Below are 19406 nucleotides of genomic sequence, written 5' to 3' on the forward strand. Positions count from 1 at the left end.
AGTCCATATCTGACTTCTGTTTAACTGAAGAGGGGCAACTGCACAGAGCACAAGTAATATCAGAGTTCAGAAATACCTCTCCCCCCCCCCCCCCCCACAGACAGCACTGGTAAAGAGATTCAGGGAGCATTAATTTTATAAAAATCTGAAATATTAATGTAAACAATGTAAACTTTGCTAAAAGCTTCAATATAATATGCATTTAAAAGTCTGAAATGTAATGCTAATTGGGTTATGCAAATTAATACAGCTGTGCAAGCACTCGTTTGAGTGCCATAGCATTGCTCTATTTTGCTTTGTCAGCTTAATGCAAGCCAGAAATCATTACTGATATTTCCCTGAGTTTCGAAGATCAGCTGCCTAGGCAACATGGAGAGGGCTGCTTCTGAAAAGAGGGAGGTATTTGTATGCCCATAACATATACTGAGTATCATCCCACACCTTTGGGTTCTAGTCATTCTAGATTCTGTGACGGATTAAAATTCTGCTTGTAAAAACCACACAAAAACTCTGTGCTTAAGAGCCACTGAAATTATGCAAGAGCTTCTCAGGCAATATGCTTATGTAGAGTTAGGAAACGCTGATTTCAAGAAGCCTCCAGAAAGCTCCAGTGAACATGCTTTGCCACAAAATGTAAGGTGCTGAATAATTTTGAGTGAAAAATTTGTATGACAATTGGTAAGTATATGTCTTCAAGATAAAAAAAATTGCTAGAAGGCTAATAAAAGATGTTATCATATTATCATTATTCCAGGGTTTTATTCACAATAAACCAGCCAAATGGTTGAGTGGATGCTGTGCATTTAGTGGAAAACAGAGCATATTCCACAATATCCATCAGTGGCAGCTGATAGCCCCCATGTCAGTGGGGCAAGTATATGCACTGAAGATTTTAATTCCTAAGGTTCAACAACTTGGACAATTCCTTTAAAACTAGCCAAAACTTGGAATGGACTCTTTGCCCCACTAACATGGGACCCAGTAGCCATCAGTGACATGCATATACTCCAGAATGAAGTGCTTGAATACACAGACTGACTTGTGACCATTTTGGCTGTGATGGCTATTTGTAACCCATACAAATAAAACTGTTGCTTTCTTTAACAGCGTTTCTGGATCTGAGGGCATGCATATAACAACTATTTCATCATAAGCACAAAGTGGTCTTATTTTTGCAATGTAACTTTCTCACATCTATAGAACAGGACAAAGATACTACTACTCCCATTATCCTTCACGCTAGGCTAGACTTTGAGGTTGATGAGTATCATTGGAGAGCTATACTGTCTGAGGAATAGTGCGGTTGATGTTCATAGGACACTGAGGTTTTTTTGCCACAATTAACACACATTTGATACTAATATGACACTACAGGTTGACAATCAAACATATGACAACCCACTCCTTATGTGGGCACGTTTTAATGCTGGAGTAATACATTTCTTTGCATTACATCCTTGGCATTACCTCAACATTTAAAAAAAAACAATAATCAATAAAAATTCACAATATCCTTTCCATATAAATGGAAATTTAAAAAATGCAGTTACAATTGTACATATACGGCAGAACTGACAGAAAATTGAGATAAGTTGAATATTTCCTTACAAACAGCAAAACCATTTTTTTTTAGTTGTGAAGATGTCTGTAACCTGGACATAAAGTGAGAAATAAAACCTCATAAATAATAAAAACTAATGTTCATTTGGCAGAGCTTTGGTTAGGAGAGCTGTCTTCAAGATATGCTGTTATTTGGGACAAGTATTCATTCTGTAGCAAAGTTAAAAATCTTCATCTCGATGAGACCTTATCTCTTCCAAGGTAGATAGGAATCAATAGGTGTTTTTGACAATGTTCCAATATCTGGTCTCCTGCCTTTAATTTTTTTTTTTTTAAAGTCTGTTCTTAATCAAAGACTGGAAATGCATCTTTGCTGTTCCCTTCCATAGTCAAAATTTACATTCCCATGAAACATGCTAAGGCAATTTATGGTCTGAAATTTCATTTAAAAAACTGAAAAGAGCTGCAACCACTGTTGTTTAAAAAAAAAACAACCCTCACATGAAAAGTAGAAAATATTGGTTTCAGAGGCATTTTCCTTTTAAACACATACACAGATTCAAGTGTCAAGACTTGATATCTTCTTTGAACCTGAGAAGTCACTGGCATAGAGGTTACTCTGCTGAATTTCCCTGTTCATTGCTTTCAAGCAAGGGCTCGCTACCCACATTTCCATTGCCACTCACATTCACATCACCATTGCCCTGGAGTTCCCCTGGTGAACGGCGTGTAAAGGCATAGTTTTCGTTGTCAGTCATTATCATGAATGAAGACTCCTCCATTTCGGGCACTTTGGATGCTTTCCTCAGTGGAGGAGGGGAAGGGGGAGTAGTACTCGTGGGCCCGGAAAAGGGCTGGTACACCCCTACCGCTGCAGTTTCTGGTATTGTAGATTTGTCCAGCAGGTGCCCATAAACCATGGATTCATCAATGACCGCATAGACATGAGAGTCATTGTTTTTCCTATCCTTCTTGAACTTGCCCTGTCGCACGGGTAACTGGGTGTTGATATTGGTATTATACACTCCCACCATTGGGGTGGAGCTTTCCTTTTTCTTGCTGGAGAAAAGAAGGGAGGGGGAGACAGCAGAAGAAACATTAAAAATCAGCTGCTTTTGCATTTACACATGCACACATACACATTTCCCATTTCACGATCTGGATCTGCAAAGCTTACCAATCAAACTTTGCTATGCAGAAGCTTGCAGTCTATTTTGACCAACCAGAAACGGGTTGTTTACTATTAAACCTTGATTCCCACCTACTCTGTCTCCAAGCTACGACCAACATAAAGACATTTTTCAGAATTAGTGACTACTGCTTCAGATGAATAATAAAGCTGTAATCCTCAGTATAGATTTTCCCACCTTTTCTGGCCAAGCAAGCTACAGGATTCCCGGACCTGTAGCTCAGTTTTTCCAAGCTCTCTCTTCATCTGTTCAATGCCGGAGGACAGATTTAGTCAAGTTCTGTTACTGGCTGATCAATCCATCAGGGCTTTTTAAGGTGAATGAATATATCTTTCTTCCATATAAAGTATATCCTAAACTGTCTCTCACCGTCAAGCCTTTCTATTTTATTTGACATTTCCTATGAATGTCTGCTGCAGCCTGCCAGGTATGCAAAAAAACCCACTGGTTTTGCTGCCCCAGACAAGCATCCAAAGCTAGAGCTTTAAATTAAGACCTAGTGATTCATTGTATCTGGCAGGGGAAGCGTAGTTTCGTAGGTTCCACAAGTTGTACTGGTATTAATAAAGACAGCAGCATTCATAAAGCACCCAGTTCAACTGAAAAGTTGGCAGGAAAAAATTCTTTTGCCTATCTTAAATGTAATGCAACGGTTCTCAAATGTTTTATCCTTGTGACTGCCTTTACATCTACATGCAGATGTCACACCTCCCCCAATATAGTATATGATTTTTAAAAAATTGTTTAGTGTGCATATTTTTGTTCACACATTCATGTATATACCTATTTTAAAATTATATAAAGAAATAGCTCTCCTCTTTCTCATCCCTCAGGCAGAAACACAAAGGGCCCTCAAGCAGAGGAGGAGAAGTGATCAGGGACTCCAAGTCTCACACACTCCTTGTGCCCCCTGGGCATCCTGCCCCACAGTTTGGGAACTACTGCTGTAATGGATTGGACTCTGAAAGGCCCAGATTGGGAAAGGGTTCCACAGCCAGAGAGGTAGCATTGGAAGTCTCACCCTATTTTCACACAAGAACTAAAATGTGTGAAAATAGCCACCAGTTGAAAACAAATTACTGTGTCAGATCATACGCTAATTTAAGCATTTCCTCTGATGTAAGTTTCCATAAGTAACTATTCTCTGTTGCCCAGTTCACATAATATGAAAAGGTCAAGATGTACAGACCTCAAAAACCAGTGTGACTCAGACTTCTAAAGTCCTAGTCCTTTCTGAAGAATGGCTACCCACGGTCATGAAAGACACTGTCCAAACTGTTCATTGCAACGTGACTTCTGCTAGAAGGCACAGAATTGGGAAATGTGGGCACGTCTGCTGCTCCAATTGCATGCTGATTAGGCACTGATGCACAGAGCCAACTGCGTTGTTCTCATGACCATTTCAAATGTCAATAAAGGGGAAGGGAAACTTGCACGAACAGGGGGTCAACAAGTCTGTGGTGGAACTGCCAAGGAAATCACCCATGTTCAGTTGGCAACCTTTTTTGAATTTCAAATGTACCAATTAAATGATCCCTTAAATGTACCATGAGAAAGGGAACATGGAGCCAATATTGAATGAAACAAGTCTGGAACATTAGGAAGATCATATTTGAAAGATCATATCTCCTCATATGAACCTGTGAGATCACTTGGCAGGCACCACCATTTTCAGTCAGTTCCTGCCCCTGTTAGAGCTAGGAGCCTTATCGTAAGCTCAAAAACATGTCGCCAGAAGTAGCATGTTATTCCAGGTTGTTTTTCCCTCCTCCATGCCACTCCTGGCTGTGGCCTTTAGGGTTACAATGAGGTGCCAGGCACCTCACAAGCAAAAAAATCTTTATTTTAACATTATTCTGAGCAAGCAGGGTAAATGGCAGACCCTGCCAAGGCAACAGTCTGTCCTGGCTCTGGGAACTATGGGAAAAGCAGTGGTGGCAAGAGCTGATGGTGGACCACAGCAATAGCATCAAGTACAACTGCTGCAGATAAAACAGTTGCAAGGCAGCTCCAGGATGCATGTGGGGCAGAACAGATGGGGAGACTGTTCAGACTTTCCCCCAAGTGTAGATGGGCCCTCTGATCTGTGTTATTTTAACTCACGGCCTCCTCAAGATAGGACCATTCAGACACAATGGCAAAATACCTATTTCTATTGTTCCCTCTTCACACACTCTTTTCAAGCTAAGTTACATCACAATTCATAGATGGCAGGGCTAGAAAGGAGACCTTAGGCTATGCAAACTGATCTTCTACATCAAAGTGCAGCACTTAACATGCATTCAGTGTAAACTGCAAGCATTGAGACTATGAGTTTTCTTTTATCTGTTGTGGAAACTTCTTGATGCAATCGACATTAGGAATCCATAGCAGCATTGATCACACATTGGTTGCCAAATACACAGTAATGTCACTGCAGGGTAGGGTAGGGTGGGGTGGGGGGAGGACACACCGGATGACACCACAGGAGGGGATGACATCCAGTCAACCCACCACCACCACCCATGCTCCTTCCCCGCACGCACCACTCCATACCCCATGTGCATGCTGCTTCATCCCTTGCGCACACTCCATGCACCACACGCTCCGTCTCCAGGGAACAGACCAGCATACATGGGGGGTAGTATGGGGAAAGGGAGCATGCGCCATCCCAGAAGTCCTCCCCCCGCACCAGGTGACACCTGGTACGGGAATACTGCTGCAAATACATATGGCTGTTTACTAATGCCTTTAGTCCTAATTTACTCCATAATGCTTGGCCTGAAGTTTTAAATTGTTTTAACTTTTCCTATTTTAACTTATTAATGTGAGCAATAGGTCTGTAATATATTTACATTATTATTATTATTGCTTTTAATCTGTTTATATTGATTTTATTTGTATGTGATATAGGAGTGGATGTAAATGTTTAATAAATAAATAACAATAAAAATTAGTGTGTGATCAATGCTGCTACAGATTGCCAGTGCAAACTTTGATTCAGATTCAGTCCAGAAAGGCAGGCACATTTGTTTCTGGCCAGCTACTCTCTGTTACAACACAGAGCTTCCTCTGGGCAGGTGGTGCAAGGAGTAAAAGTATATTTTATTTTGCTTAGGAATGCCTTGAAAATAAAGTGGACCTACTTCTTTTTCTTCTTGCAGAATATGACAAGCCCAATAGCAGCTAGGACTGCTATCCCACCAACCACGGCACCTATTATAACCGGCAGTGCTGTGAAAAGATAAATGAAAAGAGACAATAACATACAATCAAAAAAGGCAGTAAATGTCCTTTTAATGGTTTACAACTCTCTGATGAGATGGTGGAAAGGAAGAGAGAAGAAGGGGCTGAGGAAGAGAGAGAGAGAGAGAGAGAGAGAGGGTGTTGCAAGTTCTGCAACTGAAGAATGGTGTTGCACAAGAATTTTTCTTTACAAAGATACAGTAGTTGCACAGTCATATTTGAGTCATACTTTCTTGCATATGTGTGCAATGAAAATATGAATCATCAGCATCTTTTGCTATACCTTTCCTTTCCTAAATGACTGCCAAGTGAGGTAATGTATTTGAACAAACAATAACTACTATGTAGTTTTATGATATATTTTTTCTTTAAAAGGCCCAGGTTCAATCTAGTTATGTTTTCACCTTTTCAGACAAACATTACAGCAGCCTTCATGAAGATATAACACATTTTCTCTGATATTGTTTACCAAAGTCTTATGCCAAGGGTAGGAATCAAGCAGCCCTCCAGATTCGACTGTACATCCCAGCAACTCTAACCAGCATAGGCAAAGGTGAAAAATAATGGGGCTGGCAAGCCAACAATATATTTATTTATTGTATTTATATCTCATCTTTCCCTCAAGATGGGTTTCAAGGTGGCTATATATAAAAACGTATGGATGGCAGTAACACCCCACCCCTATGTATCAGGTCCCTGACTTCAAATCAGAACTTTTAAGAAATTACTTTTTTGGATTACATTTCCCACATGGAAAATTTTTGCTGAAAAAATAAGATTGAAAAGCCAAAATGCAAAAGGTAATATAACTAATTTTTATCTATTTCTGTTGAAAAGTAATAAACAATGTATGTAACAAAAATATTCAAAACCAATACAGACAAAAGATACAAAATGAACAAGAGCAACAATGGCAATCAATGTATCTGCAAGCACTGTCTTCTAGAATTTACTTAAAAGACATACCAGAACCACTGAAACACAAGGCCCCCGATTCCCAAGTTGCAACCCACTCCCCACATTCCATGCTTGATGATATCAAATACCACCAAGAGGTCCAAAAGCACCAGCAGGGATTCACTTCCCCTGTCAATGCACAAAGATAATCTACTAAGGTGCCCATAGCAGTTTCATCTCTGTACCCTGCTCTGAAGCCGGGTTGAAATAGGTCTAGAAAACATGTATCATCCAAAATGTTGGGATTTGCATATCTGGAAGACTATGCTTTGCCCAGAGTTCATCTCCACAGCACATGTGCAACCCACCTCACTGGGTTCATTGGGAAGAATATGGAACTGCAAGGTTAACATTTGCAGAGCTCCTTCCCTCAGTGGGGAGTTGTAGAGACCTTTGCTGGGTGGAACAAGAGACAAAACATGATACTTACCAGTGTTTTTCTGAACAAGTGTCACCATGAAATGCATACTCAGCAGCTGTCTGGCAGCAGGTTTACAGTTAGTGATGTTCATCCAGAAGCGGTCATGCATTTCTAAACTCTTTGGCAGTATCTGATCCTCACGACACACAGTTTCTTCTGCCTTCAGATTCTGTTCTCTAATATTGATATAAGCCCGGCCTTTTTCACAAGTTACACCCATCCGTTCACTTAGGAAATTTAGCTGCGCAACTTGTTTTCCTGGGATACTAATGTTCCAATACACTGACATAAAAGAAGGCAAGCCTTCCAACCAGTTAGGAGTCTCTAGATAAACTTTGGCTTTTGGATCTGGAGTCAGACTGAAAATACATTCTTCTGTAAAGACACAAAAAGAACATGTGAAATGGTTTCAAAAACACAAGTCATAATTCTTACTTTGGTTAAAGAAGCATAACTTACCTATTTCAGTGACCAGCAACAACCTCAGACTTGCAAATTCTACAGTATTAGTTATGCAAAATCTTTACTATATTAGAACTCAAGGATGTTACTGTGAGTCTTCAAGTCATTTCTGACTTATGGCAATCCTATAGGGGTTTTTTTGCAAGATTTATTCAGAGAAGGGTTTGTATTTGCCTTCCACTGAGGCTGAGAGAGTGTGACTTGCCCAAAGTCACCCAGTAAGTTTCCATGGCCGAATATGGATTCAAACCTAGTCTCCAGAGTCATAGTCCAACACTTGAACCTCTACACAGCATGCTGTCACAAATAAGCTCATAGATGTGAGGATACTATACTCCACTAAAATATTTAGAGATCTTCTATGTATACTCTACATAAGGTCTGTCTCCTTGTGTAACTAGTTTAGGGAAAGAAAGGTGGTGAATTGTAAAACAACTCATGGATCTTTAGTGCAGTAACTTTACTGCAGCAAAGTAATCCCTGTTCCTGAATGGAGGTTGTTTTTGAAACTGCTCCATGGTTTCGACTATCTTAATCCAGTCTTGCTTAAATCCAATTGTATTGAGCCAAATACTAAAAAGCAAGTCAATGTTCACGTAAGTCCCATTGATTCAACAGATCTAACTCTAGTTGGGACTAGCCTATGGCTTGATGATCGACAGCAGTGGTATTCAAACTTTTTACCCTTGTCCCTCTTTTACATCTACATTGGATGACATCCCCTACACTTGAAGTAGTGCATGAATAAAAATATTGTGTTTATTTACGTCTATTCATATTTTAACATTTTTATGGAAATAATATCTTTCAAAATTAGAACAGTTTTATTTAGGTAAATTCAATATTTACCTAAATGCATGTGTACATTTTACACATTAAAAAGTTTGGGGAAGAGGAAAAGGAGGTGGGATCAGGGCCTCCAAGTCTCACCCCACCCACTCAGAGAAACTCCCAGGTCCATCCTGGGGATCTCATATCACTGTTTATGAATCACTGATCTATAAGCATACTTCAGTTAACAAAACCTCTTATAGTGAAAGTCTTTTTTCTAAAGGCTTTTTATGCCCATCCACCCACCTCTTTTCTTCCTCCTCTTCTGTATAGCTGGAAGGTATTTAGAAACTTGGCACTGGTAGGATGATGGAGAGCTTTTAGTGTTGGGTTACAGCAGTATGTCTGCAGTAAACACTACAAGAAACCAGGTTTGAATTGGGAAATAGTGGGATTCTACTCTAGTTTTTCCAACTTGAGCCATGTGTACCAGCCTACAAACAGGTAAACAACTGTTGACTCCAAAATCCCTTACTGAGCATGTGTAAACAGCAAAACAGAGAGAAAATGGGAAAGCAGAAATGCCTGTCTGACTAGGTACCTCCAAATATTTTTTAAAAAGCATTGATCAGCAAGTCTGAACACCAAAATAGGAAGTGTAAGAAAAGTAGAAGCTGCTGGGGAAAAAGAGTCATCCCTGAAAGCATTTTGGAAGAAGCCTTCAAATAGTCTCAAGAAGATTGAAAATAGTTTTTGTTAATTTATGCAACACTTATCTGACTCTGGCTGTTTCCTTTCATGTGTGCATATTTAGTTTTGGAGATGGGGGAAAAGTTTGCTGAAACAAGCTCTTTTTTGTGGTGCAGAAACCTATCTTTATTCTTTCCAAGTTATTCTGCTTCTGGTACCAAATCCTCCGTTAAAGAAGTAATGTCCAGGAACGCATACTTCTATTTCCTGATCTGAGATATAGCATATATTTAAAACTTCTTTAATTCTCTGACTGTAGAAATGCAATCAAACAGAATAAACTCACCTTGTATAGCTGGCACGAAGAACAGCTGAAGATCCTGTTTCTGAGACTCATTGAACCACTTGCTCCCATATGTCTTAAGAGTTATAGTAACATTGTCTTTCATCTGAATTTTTTCAATGGCTCCCCCAGGACAGAAGATGCCAAAGCTCAGTATCTTCCCTGGGGTGGTGCCATTAATGGCATAGTTATAACTTCCCCGGCATAGCTGCTCTCTCTGTGGTATATGTTGTTTCAGTTTCAGGGTTGGAGACCTGATTTCTATGTTGAGATCTTCTGGAGCCTGGAGTTTCCATGTAAATCTCTCAATTAGGATTGGCAGCTGGGTAAGAGATGGGGGTACAACCAGAGGAAAGACTTTGGGGCAACTTCTTGAATTCCAACAAACTGCAATCAGAAAGACACCAAATCACAGTTAGAAACTCAGAACCAGATATCTAGGTAATTAGAAACCCAATCTTCTGTGACCTTTGGATACGTTCTCTAAAGCAACATTTTCTACATGGCAAACTACATTTTAAGCCCACAAAAGTTTATGAAACTATTTGTGTGATGAACGAAGTTTCACCAAGCACTCTCAGGATTGTGATTATAAATGGCTTTATTAAGAGTTCATCAAACAAGATGAAATTTGCCTGTTTCTGCCCGTGCACCTTTTTGTGCAAACACGAGATATTAGATAGAATAAAAGCAAGTTCTCTGTCTCTTCTGACGGCATGTTAATGCATTAGAACTATAATACCTAACATTTATGTAGCATATTCCAGACCTTTCAATTGTCTTCCAAGGATTTTGGCGAGAATATGTGCCAAAAAAAAAAAAAAAAAACTGGTGAGGAAGGCCAATATTATTACTATTACTATCAAATATCCTAATTTCAATTATATTTCTAGGATGTAATTTATAACCCTAAGGTCTCATCTCCTATTGGTCCCACATTACATACAGTGAGTTTAGGGACAATGACATCTTGAAGAACCAAATAATTTCTCGTTGCAATCTTTTGCCACCACAATTCAAGTTTACCTTCTCAAACTAAAGGTCCCAATGTTCACACAAGATTGTGTGTCCTACACAGGAAATTAGTAATTAACATCACCAAAAAATTGGGGCTCAATTTGTAAATAGATCACACACACCTGCAACAAGTTCCAAAACAGGATAACACCAACCAGGCTGAAAGTATCAGCACTGTTGCTGACAGTCTTTGAAATACTTTTACCCTGTCTTTTGACCATAGTGAGGTGATCCACAACACTATTTAAGACAACAACAAAATAAAAGAGAAACAGCCACCTCAAAAATTCAGTGGAATATTGTCAAATAAACAGATTCGAACAGTTGGTAAAGAAGTTACTAAAGGCAGATATACCCTAAAGGCACCAGAACCTATCTGATCTTGGATGCTAAGCAGGGTAACCCCAGTTTAATACTTGGATAGGAGACCACCAACAAACACTGGATGCTGTATGCTACATTTCAGAGGAAGGAACTGGCAAAACTGCCACTCAGTATTCCTTGCCTAAGAAAACCCTATGGAATTCATGGGATCATCATAAATCAATAGGTGACATGAAAACACCTGTACACACACACACTCACACACACTAGTTACTTCCTTTAAATGTTTTAGTAAAGGCAGGGGCATGGAAGAGACTGTTTTCACCTGAACGCCACCAAAGCAAATGCTATCTGAATGGATGTAAGTTTGGAGAGTATTCCACAAAACGAAGCATCATCACTGAGAAAGCCACTCAGTGTTATTTCTACTTTGCCAATACCAAAGTAAGCAAAATTAGATGAAAAATACCCAACAACGACAGCAACAAAGCATTTGAAAATGCAAGCCAGCATACAACAATATAAGTGCTTCCACCCATTTTCCAGTAAATAAATATTGATAATTTTGCTCATACCTATAGATTTCTCAGCTATTATCCTGATATTCTCCAGATTTCGGCACATAAAGGTGACTGAGTATTTGAAGGCAGATTCTAAGGTCACATTAGGTTTACAGTTTTTATTAGAATCAATACAGATCAAGCATCCATGTTCATGTTTCAGAAGAGACCCAGGCTTCGTTGGCTTTGAATAAATAGTAAGATTCATGTGTTTCTCTCTCCTTAGGTCAATGGTAAGGGTTACATCTGAAAAGGGTGGGGGGAAAAGGCATGGGGATTATTTTAAAATAATTGCAGCACCTCAGCACATATGTTAATGTGGTTGATCCTGGAGTAAGCAAGATCTACAGATGAATTCATTTATTAATTTATTGTACATAGTATTTGGTGCACTATGATAGAATTTGAAGCTGTGAAACTTGTCAAACAGGCAAAGGTAGAGCAAGTTACAACCTAATCCTGTCTATCTCACAAAATGATTATCTGTTTGATGGGTCAATCTGAATTTAACAAGATACAGGTAGAGAATCTATCCCCTACCCACAATGTTTGGGACCAGACATGTTTTGTATTTTGTACTTTTTCCCCAGATTTTGGAATACCTGTATTTAAATATACATAATGGGATATCTTAAACATGGAATCCAAGTCTAAACACAGAATTAATTTCATATACAACTTATACACATAGCCTGAAGGTAATTTTATACATAATGTTAACTAATTTTGTGTATGAAACAAAGTTTGCTTATGCTGAACCATCAGAAAGCAAAGGTGTCACTATCTCAGCCACCCATGTGGATAATATTGGAGTGTTTCAGATTTTGGGACTCTGGATAAGGGACAGTCAACCTGGTATTTGCATTTAGGGTTGCTGGGTTAGATATGGAATGTGGTTCTTGTAAATTTACTCCAGAACTGATGGTGGAACAGGACTAGAATCATAAAACTCTATCGAACTGTACAAATGCACCTATCCTCTCTTATCTTCCAAACTTTCAGATGCTGCCATCTCCTCCCAACATGGTTCCTGCCACTCTAGTGGTGAGTCTGGGGAAAGGAGAGTGGAGCACTCAACTGTGTTCTTGTTGATGGAGCCTCTGGGCCCCCTGCCCTGCCCTCAACCAATGAAGCAATTGTTGTGTTGGGAAGGGATAGCTGCAGCTTGGAAAATAAGAAATAACAGTCACCTCTGTCCTGCTTGATGCAGTTTTGTGCTACATTATCTTGCTCTACAATCTGTTCAGGATTAAAATTACCGGATGGCCATCCTGTATCCCACTTGGCAACCCTCTTTGCATTCTGAATGTATTAGGCTTGAAAGATCCCTCACAGAAAAAGAAATGCATCTGGTGACCCAGATGGGATGAAGCCCAGAAAATATTGTCATAATTTTCTGAAGATGCCAGCCACAGATGCTGGCAAAACGTCAGGAAGAAAACTCTTCTAGAACATGGCCACATAGCCCAAAAACCCCACAAAAAACTATGGATGCCGGCCATGAAAGCCTTCGCCTCCATGATATTGTCATAAACATATCAGAAAATCTGGATATTCTCTACAGCCTGCATTAACAGGTAGTGTTCCTGAAAAACCAATTTGAAAAAAAATATGAAAGAAATGTGAGACGGTAAGCCAAGGCCCCAGCCTCTAGCTCCCAAACAGCCGTACAACCAGTGCTTTTGCCCAGGAGGTGTGGACTGCAATGGGTGACAACTCGGAAGAAGGTGACATCCAGTCGGGTCCTTCCCCCCTTGTGCTGTCCTGTTCTTCTCCTCATAAGGAGAAAGAAGGGTGGTCCCTGCCCCCTGTGGGTGACACCAGGGGCAGGGATGCTGCTGCTGTTGCCACAGATAACATTTTGTCCACACATTTGCTTCATCTCCTGGATGAAACAGATGTGTGTGCGTGCGCATTGTAGGGAGGGGAGACATTACTTCTTAATCAGCTGGTTTTGGATTGTTGGTCATACCTGCTGATCCATGCTCCAGTTTATGGGTGAGTAAGGAAATGTGGCTCACATTTTTTAAACTCGCCTTCAGTAGAAGATTGCATACAATTTCCTTCAGTGTACAATTTGTCCACCAAGCTACAGGGTAGGATTGAGGTACTTTTGGCCCTTACAGATATTACAATCTCCCTTAGTTCCACATAACATGGCCGATGATAAAAGAGTGTAGGATTGCTCAGGAGGGAGTTTTAACAGATTCAAACATGTAAAATGTTCACCAAAGAAAAGCAACACAGAAAAGCAGCAGGTGGCTACTTACTGTCTTCATTTTTAGCATACCGAACATCAACTTCAAAAAGCAGACTCAGGACCCCTGGGTTCCGGTCAAATTGGTCACAACCCTGAAGAGAAAGGTTAAAACTACCAGGAATGTTGGTAGGTTGTGGCTTGTCCAGTCCTAACACTATAACCTCATGGCTAGATTGTAATTTAGGTAAGAAGTATTCAAGCTTCTCAAATTTCCGTTCACAATTTGGTCTAGTGTAATTTCGGATGAAGACGTGTGCTCTTAAGTTGTGTGGAATGACAAATTGCCATGTCATGAGTTCATCTTCTGGAAACCCCAGTGGATAGTTGGCAGACATCAGCATAGTGGATGATTCATTTTGAAGCATGGATTCAATAATGCATAATCCTATTATAACAAAAAGAAAAGCAAGACAATACATAAAAGGGGAAAAATCTGTATGCACATGGAAGAATAAATCTCTCTGTTTCTCTTACTTAGACTCAGTCTTAGCCAAAATACCACAAAGTGGTATCTTAATGAATTTTAACCTTATGAATCTCTTGGATTTTGAATTTTTCTGCAGGGTAGACATTCTTCCTAGCCTGCTTCTGGTAGTTTAGAACCTAGCAGTCATTAGAAGCCACTGTCCCCAAGGCTGCAATGTTGCTCTAAATACGAATGTCTTGAAAGTAGTTGTTACTTTAAAAAATACATTACTTACTTTACATTAGTAAAATAAACATGTTTTCAAATTTCACTCCATCCAACTGATTGAAAAAAGGAAATTTAGGCACGGTACAGACCACCCAAATGCGGTGTACTCCCAGCGATACTAGGGTTAAGTTATTAGGTTAACCCTAGTATGGAGTGGCGGCATCACAATGGTGGCATCCCGTGTATACGGGTGCCGCCATTGTGACGTAAGCACTGTGCAGCATCCGCTCACCGTCACGCATTGCTAACATCATGAGTGAACCATTGGCGCAGTCGTGATGTCTGCCCTGTGGCGCAAAAAGAACCCGGTTTTTCCAGGTTTCTTTTACCCCGCAGGAAAGCCGCGCGGTTTGGCGGCTGTGGCTTCCCTCTAGAGGGAATTAGGCCACCGGCAGGCCAACCCTTTGGGGAGGTCTGTACTGCGCCTTAGCTTCTCCCAAGATCTAACTAGTAGAACTAGTAGGTATCTCCCCATGCCTAATGAGATCTTACTGTTGTTGTACTATATTTAATTATATACCACAATTTGGACTGTTTAACAACAGTTTAAAAAATATAGTTAAAAATTCACAGCATATGAAACTTAAAAAGCCAGTAACCGAGCATAAAGTTCAAACCATTTAAATATATAAACTATCAAAAAACCCTCACAAATGTTAATTATCTTTGACTGTAGTAGTTTACCAAGAGATGACAGCCAGCATAGTGAAGTGGTTTGAGTGTTGACCATGAAGATTTTCATACCTGGCATAAACGTGGCTCAAACCTCACCGTAACGTCCTGCAAAGATGGAGGAAGCACGCATGTCTGAATATCAGGCATGCTTCTTCAATCGTCATGGAAACATGGCTCCTTCCTTTGCGTCCCTGAATCGTTCCTGGGGAGCGGATTTCCTATGAATGCAAACTTTGCATTCATAGGAAATCCTCTCCCCTTGCGACAATTCAGGGACGCTAGTGGGAGCCATATTTCCATGACAATTGAGGAAGTGTGCCTGGCATTCAGACATGTGCACTTCCTCCACCTTTTCAAGACAGCTAAGCCACATTGCAGCCACATTTATGCCAGGTATGAAAATCTTCTATGACTCTGGAGACCAGCATTCAATTCCCAGCTTGGCCATGAAACCCACATACTCTCAACCTTAGAGGAATGCAATGGCAAACCTCCTCGGAACAAATCTTGCCAAGAAAAAACCATTATAGGTTCATCCTAGGGTTGCCATAAATTGGAAAGGACTTGAAGGCACACAACAACAACAAAGTGTACTAAGACATTTCTAAAAGTATGGCCAATACATGAATTAAGGAGAGCTTTTGGACTAGGCCTCTTTATTGTGAATAAGCAGCATCGGTGTAAAAGTGATCCATTTTTTATGACAGAGATGAGGAAACACTGGTTCTCCAGATGTTTTGAATTATGAGTCTCACAATCCTTTATGGTCATGAGGTGGCAGAAGAGTGAAATATAAATACTCTAAATGAATGAATGAATGAACTCATAGGCCAAAATATCTGGAGGGCCGAATGTCCCTCAATCTTGTTTTACAGTCTTGTAAATAGATTGTGCCACTGAAATTAAGCGTCCCTCCTTTCTCGCAGACTTGAGTTGAGGTCCACCGTCTTGAATATTCACAGAGGACCGGCCTCCATTATTTTCAACAGGGCGCATTCCCATGGCATGCGCCCCATGTGCGCTTATTAGCACGTATCCCATTCTAGCCTATGGGGCTTGAATATAGGTGAGTGTCTGTTTTCGCAGGGGAGGTCTGGAACAGGTCCCCTGTAAAAATGGAGGGCTGACTGTAAATCCAATCTATACAGATAGCAATCAATACAAAATGAAACTAAACAAAGGTGATCACCAGAAATATGTTAAGGAATCAACAAGCCCATTGCCAGCTTGATGAAAATGATTAACATAACAGGATAATTGTTTGGTGACTGTTAATTTGAAAGAACTGAACAGGAGACAAACTTTGTTTGTTTTTTAAGTGCCATTAAAAAAAAACTTTTATAAGACGTGCTGTATATTTTTAGAAGTTCAAGTAAGAAATCAAGGTAATCTAAAACTGAAAAATATGTAAATGCTCACTCTGAAACTGGAGACAAGGATTTTAATGTGCTAGAGTTTTGAATCAAATTTCTGAAAAACAACCAAAATCGGAGTATTAACCTACTGAATTAAGTTTCTTTTTTTTCAACAGAAATAAAACACTTTTTCTAAATGTCATGGAATAGTAGATGTAATGGTATGTTCTACATATACTCCCAGTCTGTTTAGAGTTTATAAATCTCAGGGTCTGAATCCTCTTCTTTAGTCCTCAGGGCCAGGGGAAGGAATCTCTGGGCAAGAGCACTGTAATGAAATGTGTGTATTCTCTTCATTTGTTAGATTTGGTAGCGTTTTTTATTTGAAACTGCAGCTAACACTTATTATGTTTAGTGACATCACCAACAGCTGTAGGGTGGCATATTTCCCACACATTTCAGAAGACCCTCCTCTAATACATAGTTTCTTTACCACCAGTAATTAGAAAACAAGCTTGGGGCATCTTTTTTCAGAGATAGCTGTTTCAATATTAAAAGAAGGATGGCATTTTGTGGCACCTGTAAAATAAACTAACCTATTTCTGCACCAGCTTTCACCGGCTCCAGTGCACTTTTTCAGATACAATATCCTTTATTATACCAAACTAAAATTTGGACATATGACAATGGAAGTCAAATGGTAAGGACCTATATACTTACTTTGTATAGAAGATCTGCTTTCCAGCTTAAAGCCAGAGGCACTGACTTTGGAATCCCAAGGAAGCTGCAAAGTCAAGATAACTCCCCCCTGCACCTTCACTCGAGACACAGAACCATTTCTGCAGAAGTTTCCAATGTTGACTCTGGTTGTGGCAAGACGGGAGCCAATGTTATAAAGGACTTGATCAGAGCAAGTGTCTCCAGGCAGAATTTGTCTTAACCAAGGAGAGAACTTCAGCTCAAGGCCACTAAACTGGTCAACTTTAACCTCCCAAAAAAAGGTCTTGTTAAGGCGTGGCAATCCAGAAGGCTGAAGCAGGACATCACCAAAAGGGCACTGTCTTGACATACAATCTAGAAAAATACAAGTGTACATTAGATTAGAAAGGATCGTAATCACATACAGCTATCTAGATTATAACGATTTGAGTTTTCATGTCATTTTCATTTACAATGATCCTATCTGGCTCTTCTATAGCCATTCTGTAACTGCATGCCCTACAAATACATAAACACACCTTTTAATCCAGGTCAGCCACCTAGTAAAAATGCAACAATGGTTTTTAGTTAAATATTTAAGAAGTTACAATAGAAAGGTAAGAATACAGAAGGCACTGAATCTGGTGAGTTAAAAGATTAAATGTATAATTCCATATTTTACAATATTGCTCACCATATGTAATAAGGCATGTGATTCATTACTGAGTCTTTGCCTTCATTATGGCTTGAGAAGTAGTTGCTGTATATCTAACAGAACACTGAATTATGAGCTGGTCCCTAATACATTTCATACAGAAAAATAAAGGTAACGGTTTCAATTAGCTGGATTTAGATCAGCCTTCCTCGTCATGGTGCCTTCCAGGAGTTTGGGAATAAATTCCAAATATTCCAGACCAGTGGTCATTTTGGATGGGGCCAATGGGAACTGAAGCCCCATCAACATCAGAAGGACACCAGCCTTGGGAAAGGCTGACCTAGAAAGTGAGGAAACGTAAAGACTATCTAGTAACTGCCTGCTTAGACAAACAAAGCATTTAGAAATCATTAATGAAACCCACACAAGTAGAGGGCTAGGTCAGAACATGAAAAGCCACTAGGCATGAAATTAATGGAAGAGATCAAGCAAGTTAGTTACCCTTCATCAGCTCTCCTTTCACTACTTTGAAATAGTGAATGAGCACTTAAAGCAAAGAAGAAAAACCTCTGGCCCCTGGGCCAGTTGTGACCCTTAGGTTATGAGCATCTTCTTCTCTTATCTCTGATCAATGATTGCAGTTGAGGTAACAGGTGATTTAAAGTCTGAGAATCTGCTGCATAAAACAAAACTTTAATCTGGGTATCTGAAAGCTATTGTCCTGGAGCTTGTTCCAGAGCATATATGCATAGAATGAGGTTGTGATTTCAGTGCTTGGTGTGAAAATGATACAAGAATTATATCTACCCACTTTGCTATGGACCTGTTGCATGCCCTTAGTGCTGATCACACCTGATATATGGCCCCTGAGACTCTTGTAAAACTAAAAAATCAGCCCTTAGGCTGAACAACTTTCACATCCATGACATAAGTGAGGCCTAACCATTGGTTTTTCTCCTTCCCATTTATGCTGTGGAACAGGGGCATGCTGCTGGAGGGAATTCTGCTTAGCAGACAGAAGGATGAGCAAAAGGTAGCCAAGTAAGTATATCATCATTTTGACTGAAGAGCAGAAATACATGCAGTTTAAGAGCAGAAAGGTGAGTCAATCCCAGGGCACTCTATTTCCCAGTTGAATTCTGAAAAGTTAATCTTTTGCACTCCTACCCTCAGAATCTTCCAAGTACCATGGCAACTATCTAACCCACCCCCTCTTCTGAGCTCTGCTACTAGAATTGTCAGCTCCAAAGCATCCTAAGCATGCTTTTCCAGAAGTAAGTCTGACTGAATTCATTGAGAATGACTACTCAGTAAGTATGTTGAAGGCTGTAGTCTAGGCCTCTCTGTCTTTGTAGCACTGTAATGTTGGCCTCTTCTTATCCATGCATTATTTTCTGGGGATCACAGTGGAATTTTGTATGAAGCCTTTTTTACCCTTCTTCTTTCATAATAGTCTAATAAAAATGTGTCATCAGAATTGAAAGCAATTGTCAGTATACACTGAAGTAATAACAGAAGGTCTTGCTCTAAGTAGAGCAGCAGGTTTTC

The 19406-nt window shown here is 39.9% G+C and overlaps 1 protein-coding gene across 1 annotated transcript in view; it reads right to left on the reverse strand.

Moving 5' to 3' along the window:
- Positions 1-1663: 1663 nt before the first annotated feature.
- Positions 1664-19406, reverse strand: part of CDCP1 (CUB domain containing protein 1) — a 43892-nt gene continuing 26149 nt past the window's right edge. Inside the window, exons 4-11 of the mRNA XM_089532467.1 lie at positions 17225-17578; positions 13791-14165; positions 11536-11766; positions 9623-10006; positions 7363-7728; positions 5876-5963; positions 2716-2718; positions 1664-2619 (exon numbers count right to left, since the gene is read on the reverse strand). Of these exons, the coding sequence (XP_089388593.1) occupies positions 2175-2619; positions 2716-2718; positions 5876-5963; positions 7363-7728; positions 9623-10006; positions 11536-11766; positions 13791-14165; positions 17225-17578 (2246 nt within the window). The 3' untranslated portion in view covers positions 1664-2174. The remainder of the gene's footprint in view (positions 2620-2715; positions 2719-5875; positions 5964-7362; positions 7729-9622; positions 10007-11535; positions 11767-13790; positions 14166-17224; positions 17579-19406) is intronic.

Source organism: Sceloporus occidentalis, unplaced genomic scaffold (genome assembly GCF_023333645.1).
Source record: "Sceloporus occidentalis isolate IW3139 unplaced genomic scaffold, rSceOcc1.0.p SCAF_7, whole genome shotgun sequence".
Taxonomy (NCBI): Eukaryota; Metazoa; Chordata; class Lepidosauria; order Squamata; family Phrynosomatidae; genus Sceloporus; species Sceloporus occidentalis.